Source organism: Sorghum bicolor, chromosome 1 (assembly GCF_000003195.3).
Source record: "Sorghum bicolor cultivar BTx623 chromosome 1, Sorghum_bicolor_NCBIv3, whole genome shotgun sequence".
Classification (NCBI taxonomy): Eukaryota; Viridiplantae; Streptophyta; class Magnoliopsida; order Poales; family Poaceae; genus Sorghum; species Sorghum bicolor.
Genome location: NC_012870.2, coordinates 73,752,410 through 73,765,193, shown reverse-complemented (window position 1 = coordinate 73,765,193; position 12,784 = coordinate 73,752,410). Strand labels below are relative to the sequence as shown.

The following is a 12,784-nucleotide window of genomic DNA, read 5'->3' as shown; positions in this document are numbered from 1 at the left end:
GTATTGAAATCTATTCTCATCTGAAACTTAGGAATTTGTCAAAGCTGAATCCACTTTTCTCTTTGAAAGCTCCGCTAAATGGAATAATACAACCTTAAGAAGATAGCGAGGCAGGTCCTTCTTTCTGTGAAGGAAGAAATGTTGGTTGTAAATTTCTAATTGGTTAAACATATGGGTTACAGATACCATCCAATGGAAATCTGCAAAACATTTCCCTTTTGGATATTGGAATTCATAGTCTACAAGGATTGGATGGACAAGCATGAACATGAGAGTGAAAACAAATTTCATTTCAAGATGCAGGACGGTGCAGTGCTATTTAAAATGATGCATCATGCAAAGGATCTACGATGTTAACTATCCAAGAAACTACTTTGGACTCAAGGTCTGATAGACCGATGTAACTAAAGCTATTGGAGAAATGTCTACATAGTACAGCAGGCGATCAGTGGACACATCTATTTTCTGAAAAACGATAAACTGTTCACTGCAACAACAGCTTCTTAACAACTTATGTGACTGTATTCAGGTACTAAGAACACTGTTGAAAGAAACAAAAGCAAAACCATCAGGCTTTCACTTTGCCAAGCGTCAGCCGTCAGCATTAGCTGAGGTGTCACCCAGCAGCGACTGCTGATTGCTGAGTTTTAACATCGGTGCTCAGCCATCAGAGTTGTCTGATAATAATGCTAGTTAGCTAGTTAGTTAGTAGTAATAGATCCATCAATGAAGGTAATGGTCACCAATAAAGCAGAATTTGGTCAGTTGGCACCAGAACCCAAGAGAGCCTTCTGAAGTTCTGATTCATCCTTCAGTTCTGAATTCTGATGGAGGTTGTCAGTGGAGAGGTAATTATGTTCCACTCCCTAGTGATAACTGATTCCCAATTGCATGCTTCATGGTTTAAAGATTCTGTAATGCATGGGGTGTGTCCAGCTAACTAGAATGCTAATGGTGGTATACCTTGAAACAGAAGGAACATACATGTCATGATGGTAATCAGAGTTGTTGCAAGTGATGCTTGGTGATTAGGTCTCATGTCATTCAAGCTTTATCCAAGTTGATGACAATATCTTGATTCTTTTCTCAGCATGTGAATCAGTGTGTTTTTCTAAGCTTAAGATGAAGTATTCTATACATGCTCATTCTACTTCCTTTAGACTTGGGATACGCTTTCTTTCTACCTAAACGTAGTCTTTGTGTAGAAACATACTTTTTTGGCACAAAGTTCAGTTTGGTCAAATTTGCTTTTGATATTTACTAAACTTTGATTGCCAGAATAGTGACATATATCGTAAAATAAATCAAACCAAGAGTTTTTAATAAAAAGTATATATATGTGGCATCCTTTGGTGTGTCTTTGTCGGTGGGATGACAATTGAGAAAAGCTTGAAAGGAAGAGGCCACTAATGGAAACCATCGCCATTAGTTTGTTCTGCTTGTCCGAGCTTAAGTTAAAAGCAATCCTGGAAATCCTAACAACCAGCTCTGTGGAACTGGAAGACTGCATCATATAGGTGGCTAGTAACATCTATACTTCAACATGATATCAGTTATCACGCCCCTATATGACTAGTTCATGATAGGGAATCATGGCTTTGTTTTAGCATAAATCATGCCGTTTTTATATGTATTTTCCCCTAGCTAGTAAAATGAGTAATTGAGTTGAATGGATCAAAACATAGAGTCAAATGGGAACTTGATTTGTCACAATCAAAGCTTGCCGCCTGATGGCACTGCATTGTCACTTGTTCAGAGATGCTTCTTATTTCAACACATGTTGCAGGTTGAGGACACTGCTACGGTAGGCTTTGCCTTTTCTGACTAACAATCGTATTCGTATAGAGTCGTCCTGAAAGGCTTCAAGCATTCGTAGTTTGTAAGGCAAAGCAGGCATAAAAGAATCAGCATGTGATCAACGCAACGTAACAAGTTCCTTTCTTTAGTTGCTTGTTTGTCTAGAGGAAAGCTAGCTGAATCTGGATGTATTATTTAAACAACTTCTGTTCCAGTCAAATAAACAACCCCTTACCTGTTTCAGAGATGTGATGAACAAAGGAAACAGAGACCAAAACAGAGTCATGGACTGGACTGCAATTGCTATCCCAGTGTACTGCATCTCCATAAGATAGATGGAACAGTCATAGAGGCTGGAAGCCTGGAACTATTCCATTTAGGGGTGCAAAGGGGTAACCTTTAGGTGCACCTCCAAACCTCTTTAGTTCAAATATTTATACTACTTCTTAATTTTTTTGGAGAAGTAGTATAAATATTTGAACTAAAGAGATTTAGAGGTGCACCTAATCATCACTCATTTGCACTCCTAATTCCATTCTAAGAATAACTGAATAAGATTGCAGTCAGCAATGCGAGGTTGCAGTCAGCTAATTCAACTAAAGAAATTGGAACGACTAATTCAACTAAAGAAATTGGAACAACCAGATATGCCTAATAAATATTGAGTCAGCAACTCAGCATAACTAACTGAATCCTGAATCCTGCGACACTTGTCGTTAGGACAGACGTTACTGACCACGAGTGCCCATGGCTGCCCACAGGATCCCGGGAGAACCAAGGAACCGTAAGCAAGCCTCCTTCAGCCCGTCGCAGTGGTGCCGCTCAGGCGCTCAGCTAACTCCAGCGTGGTCTGCACCGTGCCCACGTCAATGACCCTGCACAGCTTGTCCTCGCAGATCAGCTTCAGCCTCTGTATGCAGTACCTGTCCGCGGCGACGAGCAGGTTCCGGAGCACGGCGTCTTCCTCATCCTTGTCCATCTACGGCAGCGAGTCGGTGTAGGCGTATCGGAGCAGAGCCCTGAACGCCGGCGGATCCACGCCTTCCACGCGTACAGCACCGGAAGCTACGGCCAAGCCCAGGAGATCGGCGCTGATGACCGACGCCACTATTTCAACATTCAGCGGAAACGAAAGTGGAAATGAAAGTAGCTGTCAATTTTCGACACTTATTTTCTTTTTTTTTAGAAAACACATATGTTACTTTTTATTTTTAGACAGGAATCGTTTCTCTTTCTCTTTTAAGGCATTCGATTCTCTTTTCACTTTCTTTTTCTAGATCACCTGTTTTTTAATATATTTTTTTATTTTTTTAAGAAGCATGTGCTCATAACTTATAGAACGGAATTAAAAAGCATAACTTTCACGATAAACTTAACAATACTAACTTAGCAGTGCTTCTAGACAACATAAATAACTCAACATTGCTAACTTAGTTGTTCTCAAAAAAAAGTTATACTATATAACTTATGTACATAAGTTTACTCCCACTATTTCAAATTATAAGGCATATTGACTTTTCTAAATTGAATTTACTATGTATTTAGACACAACTATATATGTATACACATAACAAAATCAATATATGTAGAAATATCAAAACATTTTATAATTTGAAATAGAGGGAGACATAATTTACACAATACAACTTATGTATATAAGTTACACAACTAATATGCTAGTGTATATAGAAAGTTACACAGTTATTATACACAAACAGAAGTTATACAATACAACTTAGCATAATAGGTTAGCAGCATAACTTAGCAAAATAAGTTAGCAATATAACTTATATATTATAAGTTAATATACATAAATTGCTACTAGAAAAATAAAAATCTTCGAAACATACAAAAGTGGGGTCTAGTTTTGTTCGCCTCGTCACGTTGAACACACCGGTGTAGACGGAATTAAAAATAGATACATCATTTAAAAGTTGTAGTAATTTAAAATAAGTGTTTTGCTTTTTTCATAATTACGTCAAAAGCAGAGAGAAAGAGAAATGGGAGGAGGGGGAAGAAGAGTGGGCGACCGGTATGTATTAGTTGTCGGATTGTTCGCTGGATATCGTTAGCTGGATTGAAAACTGCCGAACGAAATGCAACTGTGGGTCTCGGCCACGAGTGTGAGCAGGCACCGCGCCGTCACCGGCTCGGCAACGTCCTGGTCGAGGAAGAGAAAGACAGAAACGTAACCCTTGGTCTCCACGCGGTTGCCGTTGGGGTAGTACCTGATGCGCCAACGGTGGCCGCCCATGGTGAACGGTGAGGACGAGAGGAACCCCCCTGCTCCGACGGGTGCCGCGGCGTAGAGAGTGCTGGCATCGATCTGGAGCTCATGGCGCCCGCGCTCTTTGTCCGCGACGATGGCGGAGGCGGACTGCGTGGCGACGATCGGCTTCATCGCGGGCCGCAGGTGCTGCTAGCTGGCCCTTGACGAGGGTTTAGCGACGAGAGAAGCATAGTGGAGTGGGGGAACTTGGGGTTTTGGTGGAGGTGGTGGAGGCCCGGCTCGGTTTGCTTACAGTTGAGTCCTTTCCGTTTTCGTCAAGGTTCATCCGTTCACGACTTCACGCGGACACGGGTCACGTCAATTCGTGCTTGGGCTGGGCCTTTCAGTTAATGCTGCTCACATGAAGGCCCTGTAAATCCTCAAAGGGGAGAGCATTGGACCATATCGTTTCTATTCAACCACAAAGCCCAACACATCGCTGCTAACCCCACAATAATTTGATTTCTAAGTTTGGGAGCGAAACTCCTTAGCCATGAACCAAACAAGTGAACATTATTTTTTGGTGGTTGAATATTGAAAGTGATAACAAAGTATTCCACAAGAATCTTGCCACACGACAATCAAAGAAAAAATGTTGAATTGTCTCTTTGAAACCACACATGCTACAACTACCCCCTTTCCATTCTCTCTTAATTAGATTATCTTTTGTTAAAAGAACCCCCTTTTGAGGTACCACAAGAAGATATTTATTTTTAGGGGTAATTTTGCCTTCCAGAACAGATCTTTTTCATCTGTCCTCCACGATTTCATGCATTCCTTGTAAAGGACCTGTGTTGAGAAGCAACCATTTTTACTTAATTGCCACACAAACTTATCCTTGTTCTCACTTAAAGTAACTTGCCACACAAACTTATCCTTGTTCTCACTTAAAGTAATTGGCACTACCATAGCAACCAGATTCAACCACTCTTTCAACCTCTCACCCACTAGAGCCCTTCTAAACGAGATATTTAACGGAGTTGTGCTTAGCACTTTGGCCACTGAGTCCCCTTTCCTTCTTGCTAAATTGTACAGATCTGGAAACAAATGTCTTAATTGTTTCTGTCCTATCCACCAGTCCTCCTAGAAACTAATATTACTTTCATCATTCACCTTGAATTTTCCATATTTCAAAAAGATGTCTCTGACATTCAGCAAGCCTTTCCAAAAATGGGAGTCACCTGGTCTTTTAACCACTTGGGACAAGCACTTTCCCCATAAGTACTTTTTCTTCAGCACCTCTTGTCACAAGCCTTCTTCATTTAACAATTTGAACCACTACTTACTAAGTAAGCACGAGTTCTGTACTTCTAAGTTCTAGGTTACCAGTTCCAAAGAACAGCAAAAAAAAAAAAAAGCATGCAAGCATAGTACGCTCCAACCCATGGAGAACAATGACCTGAACACTGCTCAATCTCAGAAACAAGACAGCTAGAACACAACGACATCAGAACAGGAGTCTAGGTGCTGCTCTCCAGTCGATTAAGCACTGCACCAGCACCTTCATCTTGATCTTGTCGGCCTCCTTTTGTAAATCTATCCACACTTTTCTTTTATAACATAGCCGTCTAATAAATAATTTAAATACCATTCTCTTCTTTTAAAAGACTAACAATGTTTATATCTCCAAATAAATTTATTATGGAAATATAGTAGATACTACTGTGCTATTGTTCTTAGGTTTCCACAGTCTATAGTTCCTCACTACAGCAAAGCCATAATTCTATGTTTATTCACAGCACAACACATGTAGGTAATGGCCATTACCCAAGGTTTGCATTAGGACTCTAGAAGTAAAGTTAATTTTGTCCTTAAGGGCATATGCCCTTAAGGGTAAAAAAAACCGCCTACAAATCTTTTGAGACTAATTAGCCCATGATTAAACACTAATTATCAAATAAAACGAAAGAGCTACAATATCTATTAAACTTTAACACCTCCAACTAAATACCTCCTAACCCTTGCATCGCCTCCACTAAAGTAATAAAGGCTAGAAAGAAAAGCACCAAAGGGAGCAGGTAGTACTATTACTTTCTCATACTCAATCTACTCTTACTGCATACCCAATCTACTCTTACTGCATACTGACAGTTTTTATGTTGTACATTAACTCACAATATTCTCCTCCACAGGTTAGTGACCCGTGTTTTGTCTGATAGGTTAAAGATCAAATATTAGCATGATGATTTTCTTTAGCTCATTCACCTGGACTGCTGACACAACTTTTTTAATATATCATTTTCATGTAAATATATTTAAATCAGCTGTTAGTAATCGTGATACAAATATATGCCCCCATTCTCCGGCATTCAATTGAAGTTCATATTGTTTTTTTTGTCCTCAGTTACACCCCCTGGCAACAATTTATTATATAACTTAATTGCAGAAAATCTACAAAAAGCCAGTATATTTCTTTTGTGAACGAACCTGTTCTGCTTACAGCGCATATAGATTTCATACATCACGTGTGATTCCTTCTACATCATATTCCTCTTAACTCAATTGAAATTACTGCTATATTGGGCACAACAACGCACAGGGAATTAACCTAGTACGCTAGACAACTACTCACCACTTCACGAAACATAATAAAGCAAGCAACACTTAGACAATATGGTAACACACTTACATTTGAGACTGTCATGGGTACATGGTACACAAGTAAACCTTAATAAAAGCATGACAACAGGTTTTGACCACATAGGAGTGTAGCAGTCCTGCTATCACATTTGGATAAATTTAGGCGTATCTAAGTGAAATTAAGGGAATCCAGGGGATTCAACAGGAGGCAGGCGGAGGCGGTGGGTACTGCGGTACATAAGGAAGAACCGGAGTCCCGTGCTCAATCGGACCGGGCCTGATAGTGGCTTTGGAGCTTGGGCTCGGATCAACGGGTTGGTAGTCGTCCGTCCTAATATTTTCCAGGCCCCTTGTCTTTCGGATGGTAAAGGTATATTGTTCCTGAAAATGATACATGAAAAGTCACTTGTAAGAACTTGGATGGAAATAGTGATCTCCAGCTAAAAATATACTACTATCAAAAGGCAACACTGGCCACTGAGATAATATGTTTCAGCTAAATGTATTCTCTTCTGGCCGTGTCTATGCTTCTGCCGATGTATGCGATATGCTGTTCGAGAGCACACACACCTTTAGTCTCCTGCCGTTTAGCTCAATGCTTCCATGTCCTGGATCTACAATGAATTCAACTAAATGTCAGCAATAGGCCTATATATCCCCTAAACGTAATTTCACTGATGCTCAATAAGATGCTGACAGAAAAAACAGACTAACCAATCATAAATACCACGCCCACAACTGTCGGAAGTACGTGGATGGTGAAACGGATTTAGTGCGATTGGATTTGCTTTGAAAACTGGACTGGGCCAAATCTCGTTCCAAATTATATGCTGTTTTAGGTTTTCTAGGATATGTCTAGATATAGAAATTGGTAAAGTGAACTCCTGAGGCGATTAAATTACTACGTAAGTACATGTATATGGGCGTGTACTATGATTTGTAAAAAAGATACTACAGGGCTCATGGAGGTAACTTTTGGAGACCTTTTCCAGTGGTATTCTTGCAACTTTTGGAGACCTTTTTCCAGTAGTATTATTCTTGCTTGAAGAGAAAACCACTCAAAAGACAAGGAAAAGAACTAGCCTTCACATTATCTTGCCGAGTTACCAATATCAGCCGATGAATGGTCGTCATCTTCTTCTTTTATTTTTAGTTGAGTACAATATCGGATCTCCTTCAAATTTTCAGCATTATAACTGCTCAAGCTACAAGCCTAGCACTATAGCTCTTGGCTCCAGAAAACTGATGAGAAAACAGAAAGAGAACAGGAGGCGCACGAACAAAAAGTGAGGAAAACAGGAAGATTGCCGGACCGGAGACAGATGATCTGCTGCATGTACGTGTGTACCTGTTGAGTTCTTGGCGCTTCTTGGGTTAGAGGCGATGCCCATGAGTAGATTTCCTCCAACAAATGCAAATATCAGCAAAATCAGCACAGAGGGACGCTTCATCTCCTACCACTATGCAAGCACAATCCCTTCAAAACTTGAAATGCTTCTACGGCTGTGCTTCGTTTCCTTTGGCTTCCTGCAGCTCCTGTTCTAGCCTTCTTAAGATGGGAGGGACACGTCCATGCGTGATGCTGATGCAACTCCATTCGCGTTACTGCTAGATGTCAGCATGCGGATTTAAAAAATGATGTGATAAGACCAGAATTTATGTCATCGTCAACAACGAGGAGCTGCAGAAAAATGGCCGGGGAAAGCGAGGAAGGTGGCCTCCATGCATTCCTGATTCCACCCTCGCCCGGCACTTGCTCGCATTGATGGCCATGCTTGCAGCCTGCAGGAGGAGTTGTTGGTCCTCACTTTCTGATTTCAGCTGTCGCATTCCTTTTTTTACCTATTACCGATTACTAATTTCGGCAGTTGCAGAAATGCCGTCAGCATCCTATTTTCCAGAATTTTCTGTAGAAACGACTTTCAGTTCACCCAAAAACTAAAAAAATTTCAAAATTCTCTATCACATCAAATCTTACGGCACATGCATGGAGCATTAAATATAGATAAAACAAAAACCACAATTTACCTATAAATCACGAGGCGAATCTTTTAAGCCTACTTCCTCTAAAATTGGACAATGTTTGATAAATAAAAACGAAAATACTACAATATTAAAATCCAAAAACTTTTTGGCGCCTACACTTCTGACTCACGTGTTATTATACAGCAATTCATGTAGAAAGGAGGACACTTCTTCCCCTCAAAAGGGGGGGCCACACTTCTGACTCCTTGTTGTGATATTATAAAAAAACTGCTCAGACATAAGACGGTTGCACAAAAATGAAAATCTGCACGGATTGGTATGGGGTATGGTTTGGTAGATAAAGAAAGCATTAGACATCAGACTAGGGCATAGACAGAGTACAAATATCATGAGACATTCATTTCTTTTACTACCAACGGTCCAGCACCAAAGGATACAGACTACAGAAGCATATGGATATATGTCAGCACGGAGTCCTGAATTCTCTTTCTTATCTCCCTGGTATTGCTCAAGTGCTCATCGATTAGTGGTATACAAATCATCTGTGGGGTAGAAAGTTCAAGCGATTTCTTGGCCATGTCATCGGTTTGGCATGATGTCGATGTTGCCTTCTAGATCACACGAGCGCTCAGGGCAATCGAGCTTACCCCATCGCGCAGTTACTCTTTGGCAGGGAAATATTGGCTTCCCAAGGCTGCAAGAAAAAAAAAACACACAGACCGCTCAGATAGGAAACACATAAGAACAGGTTCATCAGGGGATTCCAGAAGCTCAAGATTCTGCAAATGGTATCAGAATGGAAACATCTACACTTAAACATATATACTGACATACCCCTTAATTAGGAGCTCAGTTTTCCTCTTTTTGGCCCTGAGACCTTACTTTTCCTATGATTCTATATAAACAGGTTCAACGCTGCAATGCCTTAGATGATTTCCGAGGCAACAATAAGCAACTGCACAAAGCTGACTATGGACTCACCTTCGATTAACCACGTTGTGCACGTAACATAACCACTGGGAGAATTCAGCCTGAGATCCAGCCTGCACAGGATTTGATCTACAAAAATACAACACAGTTAAGTCAGTTTAGTGTTCAAGAATTATTGCTATCACTGAACTGTAATATATTTAGCTTGATGAATGAGATGGCTGTCCTCTACATAAACCTTCAGATAACCAAAAATAAGATAAAATAACACACAAATCAGCCATGTTTTCATATCAGATATTCACAACATGGGCCTTCATATCATAAATATAAACACCGACAGTCATTGCGATTCATTGTTATATTCATGTCACCTATATATATAAGAGAACATAAAGAGTTTAATCATCAAGTGGATCATTTGGACAAAAACTGTGTAAACACAGAATGAATAGGTGTATAGTGTACAAGCCAAATCCATGATTTTAGAGCACCAGAAACTAAGATTAAGGCACAGATTTCATACTGCAGAAAGTAGCAACAGTTCACAGCTAATCATGTGATCTTTTTAGATCATATTACAAAGCAGCAAACTATCAAGGTACCATATGACTACTTCACAGAGGGAATAAACATGTAAGTTATAACACAAAGAAGCATCAAATGATCAAGCTATTAATATGGATATTGCTAGTATTTATCCAAGTTGTTGGTGAGCAATGCTTACTTCAAAACTTCCTTGAAGTGATCAGCACATTCTTTGCAAGGATATAGCCTCGAGATTATATGCATCTGAGCATGCAGCCGTCAGTAATGTTATTTTTGTGCGCATATCAAGCAATCAAACAACAAAAACATTGCGACATAGAGAAGGTAGAAACTTTCAGGGAAAAACATGTTTCCATTTGTTTTGTGACCATGCTAATGTCTACTTACTCTGGTCATCCTGTCCCTCCTAAAAAATGTTTTCAGCTTACTATTCGTGACAAATTTAGTGGTAGTCTGGTAATACATAGCTTATGTTTTTATAAATGTGCCATCAGAATCATGCTAAACCATGTGCACCCCACACTAATCCACCTAAGTTGGGAATGAAGAAATAGATCATAAAGGATTAGAGTGTCACTCTTGGAGGATTATAAATGTACTCAGATCATGAAATCTATTCTCTGTAATTTTCAGGATTTAGCTAGCAGCATTTCCACATTTACAAATTGTGATATCTAGTACTAAACCATGAGAGTAAATTACAGTTGCAGGCTTGCAGCAAGTCTTCAAACCTCTTCACAACAACGTTTTGATTTCCCAAGTCCCAAGTACTCATATTCTAAAGAAAGCTAATAGGGTTCTCTCGTGCTTACCAACTCCTTTGCATCCCGCTTTTGCTGCCTCGTGGGTTCGTCAGGGAACTGAAAACAAGTCACGAAGTTGATGAGATCCAAAAGAAATTCAAATGTAAAAAAATGTCTGTTCCTGCCCACGTGCCACAAGTACACTAATCAATCTAATTAAATGTGCTATTCTATGATACATGGATAACATTTTCGCTCCCCATCCACAGCTTTCATTCTGATAACGTGACCTAGTATAATCATTGGCAGATTAGGCAAATGCTAAGCTAGTTTTGTGCTTCGGTGTGCTACTCAGCAATAGATCGAGCACCTGCGCTGCGATGGTGTGAAGCAGCATCCACGTGGCCCGGCCGACCTCCTCCTTCGTCAGGGGCGCCTCCTTGGCATCCTTATCCTTCTGCGCATTCACTCGAAACCCTCACGAATCACCTCCCCCATCAAACCAAACCAAACAGAAGACGACATCTGCGCGGGTACGGAGAAAAAACGACTTGCCTTGAGATTGAGAACCTCCGGCCGCGGTGGTGCCGGCGAAGGCGGGGAGAGGGAGAGCGCTAGGAGGGGGCGGAGGCGGTGGTCATCGGGGCCGGCGTCGGGGGCGATGAGGATGTGGCGGGAGAAGGCGGCGACGGTCTGGAGTACGGGCGCCAGCGGATTCCAGCCCGGCAGTGGCATCGAGGTGATAGCCGCCTGCTCGCGTGCGTGCGGCGACCCGGGATTGCAAAAGCAATCGTGCGAGAAGGCGGTGGGTGGATGGATGGATGGTGTGTGTGGGGTGCGCGCGGCGACGCCGGCAGAGGCGGGGTGCGAAGCAGAGGCGCAAGGAAGCACGGTAAAATCGATGGCAAAAAATTCAGTGGGTACCCTACCAAGGGCCTCTATAATCTATAATTTACTCAATCCATTCCAAATTGTAAGTCGTCGTTTGACTTTTTTAATATCAAGTTTGACCACTCGTCTTATTCAAAGTTTTATACAAAATATCACTTTTTTTTGTTATGTATTGGTTTATTAATAAAATTTCTTCAAGAATGACTTAAATTTGAACGAGTGGTCAAACTTAGGGTAAAAAAAGTCAAACGACTTACAATTTGGATGGAGGGTAATTTTTAAACCTAATTAATCTATAATTACTTATTAAATATAGAAAATACTATAATAATTAAAACCAAAAAAATTCACCGCCTAAACAGCCCCTAATTTTTTTTCCAAATCAGTGGAAGACGGATGGGGATTTGGGAGGGCTGCACGGCAAGATCCAGTGGGCTGCACGGCAAAATCGGTGGATTTCAGGACAAGTCCAGTGGGCCGTGAGGGCTTGGTCTCCTCACTTCCGAATTTCGGTGATCGGATTTAGGGGTTTCGAGGGGAAATCGTGTGCACGATTCAGTCAAAAAAAAAAGAAAATCGTGTGCACGGTCTACACTATACAGTTCACATGGCGGGCTACCACGACGCCCTCGAAAGTCACGAGTGGATTCAAAGTCTCTTCGCGCAAGTTACTCCTAATTCCGTTGGCTAGATTGGGGCTAAAATATTCAGCTGACCAATGTTAATATAATAATAAGCCTATCATTCTAGCTAGAAACGTTCCAGAGTAAACAAACGAGCCCTTGAAATAGTTTGAGGTTCTTAAAATAACTCTATAGTTTGTAAATTTGTACCTCTAACGACGTACTATTTAACAAATGCAGAAATAAGTCTCTACCTGTTCGTTTTATCCAATTAGCATAATTGTTGATTCACGAAGAACTTTTAAAATACTTTTTAAGATACCATGCCAAAAAGTTCACGGCGACGCCAAGAGAGACTTAATTCCTGGAGTATAGAATCTCCTCCCGATCAAACATTATGAGCAGCAGCAACCTTA

At 40.8% G+C, this 12,784-nt stretch overlaps 3 protein-coding genes across 5 annotated transcripts; all 3 read right to left on the bottom strand.

Moving 5' to 3' along the window:
• On the bottom strand, positions 2,777-4,198 carry LOC8081861 (BTB/POZ and MATH domain-containing protein 1). Its single transcript, XM_021453332.1, has 2 exons — positions 3,901-4,198; positions 2,777-2,904 (listed from the first exon to the last, which is right to left on the bottom strand). The coding sequence occupies exons 1-2, from the start codon at positions 4,196-4,198 to the stop codon at positions 2,777-2,779; spliced, it is 426 nt and encodes a 141-aa protein (XP_021309007.1).
• LOC110433015 lies at positions 6,619-8,195 on the bottom strand. The gene is made up of 3 exons (XM_021454550.1): positions 7,995-8,195; positions 7,217-7,260; positions 6,619-7,027 (listed from the first exon to the last, which is right to left on the bottom strand). Exons 1-3 carry the CDS (start codon positions 8,095-8,097, stop codon positions 6,845-6,847), a joined length of 330 nt encoding a protein of 109 aa, XP_021310225.1. The 5' UTR covers positions 8,098-8,195; the 3' UTR covers positions 6,619-6,844.
• On the bottom strand, positions 8,881-11,763 carry LOC8081860 (FAD-linked sulfhydryl oxidase ERV1). Of its 3 annotated transcripts, XM_021455963.1 has the most exons (7): positions 11,410-11,754; positions 11,225-11,311; positions 10,924-10,971; positions 10,290-10,354; positions 9,614-9,691; positions 9,467-9,527; positions 8,881-9,326 (listed from the first exon to the last, which is right to left on the bottom strand). In XM_021455963.1, exons 1-6 carry the CDS (start codon positions 11,587-11,589, stop codon positions 9,482-9,484), a joined length of 504 nt encoding a protein of 167 aa, XP_021311638.1. In that variant the 5' UTR covers positions 11,590-11,754; the 3' UTR covers positions 8,881-9,326; positions 9,467-9,481. The 3 variants fall into 3 exon arrangements, with proteins under 3 accessions (XP_021311638.1, XP_002465673.2, XP_021311643.1); XM_002465628.2 differs by lacking the exon at positions 9,467-9,527 and having other exon boundaries at positions 11,410-11,763; XM_021455968.1 differs by lacking the exons at positions 9,467-9,527; positions 11,225-11,311 and having other exon boundaries at positions 11,410-11,741.

Bases quoted from the DNA above. Each gene is read 5' to 3' on its own strand.
- LOC8081861 (XM_021453332.1), bottom strand. From the start codon at position 4,198: ATGAAGCCGATCGTCGCCACGCAGTCCGCCTCCGCCATCGTCGCGGAC. The intron at 2,905-3,900 runs GTTGCATTTCGT...ATGTTGAAATAG, and splicing joins ACTCGTGGCCGAGACCCACA to TGGCGTCGGTCATCAGCGCC.
- LOC110433015 (XM_021454550.1), bottom strand. From the start codon at position 8,097: ATGAAGCGTCCCTCTGTGCTGATTTTGCTGATATTTGCATTTGTTGGA. The intron at 7,261-7,994 runs GTACACACGTAC...AATTCATTGTAG, and splicing joins AAGCGCCAAGAACTCAACAG to ATCCAGGACATGGAAGCATT. The intron at 7,028-7,216 runs GTGTGTGTGCTC...TATCATTTTCAG, and splicing joins TAAACGGCAGGAGACTAAAG to GAACAATATACCTTTACCAT.
- LOC8081860 (XM_002465628.2), bottom strand. From the start codon at position 11,589: ATGCCACTGCCGGGCTGGAATCCGCTGGCGCCCGTACTCCAGACCGTC. The intron at 11,312-11,409 runs GCAAGTCGTTTT...GTGAATGCGCAG, and splicing joins CGGAGGTTCTCAATCTCAAG to AAGGATAAGGATGCCAAGGA. The intron at 10,972-11,224 runs GTGCTCGATCTA...ACTTGTTTTCAG, and splicing joins TTCACACCATCGCAGCGCAG to TTCCCTGACGAACCCACGAG.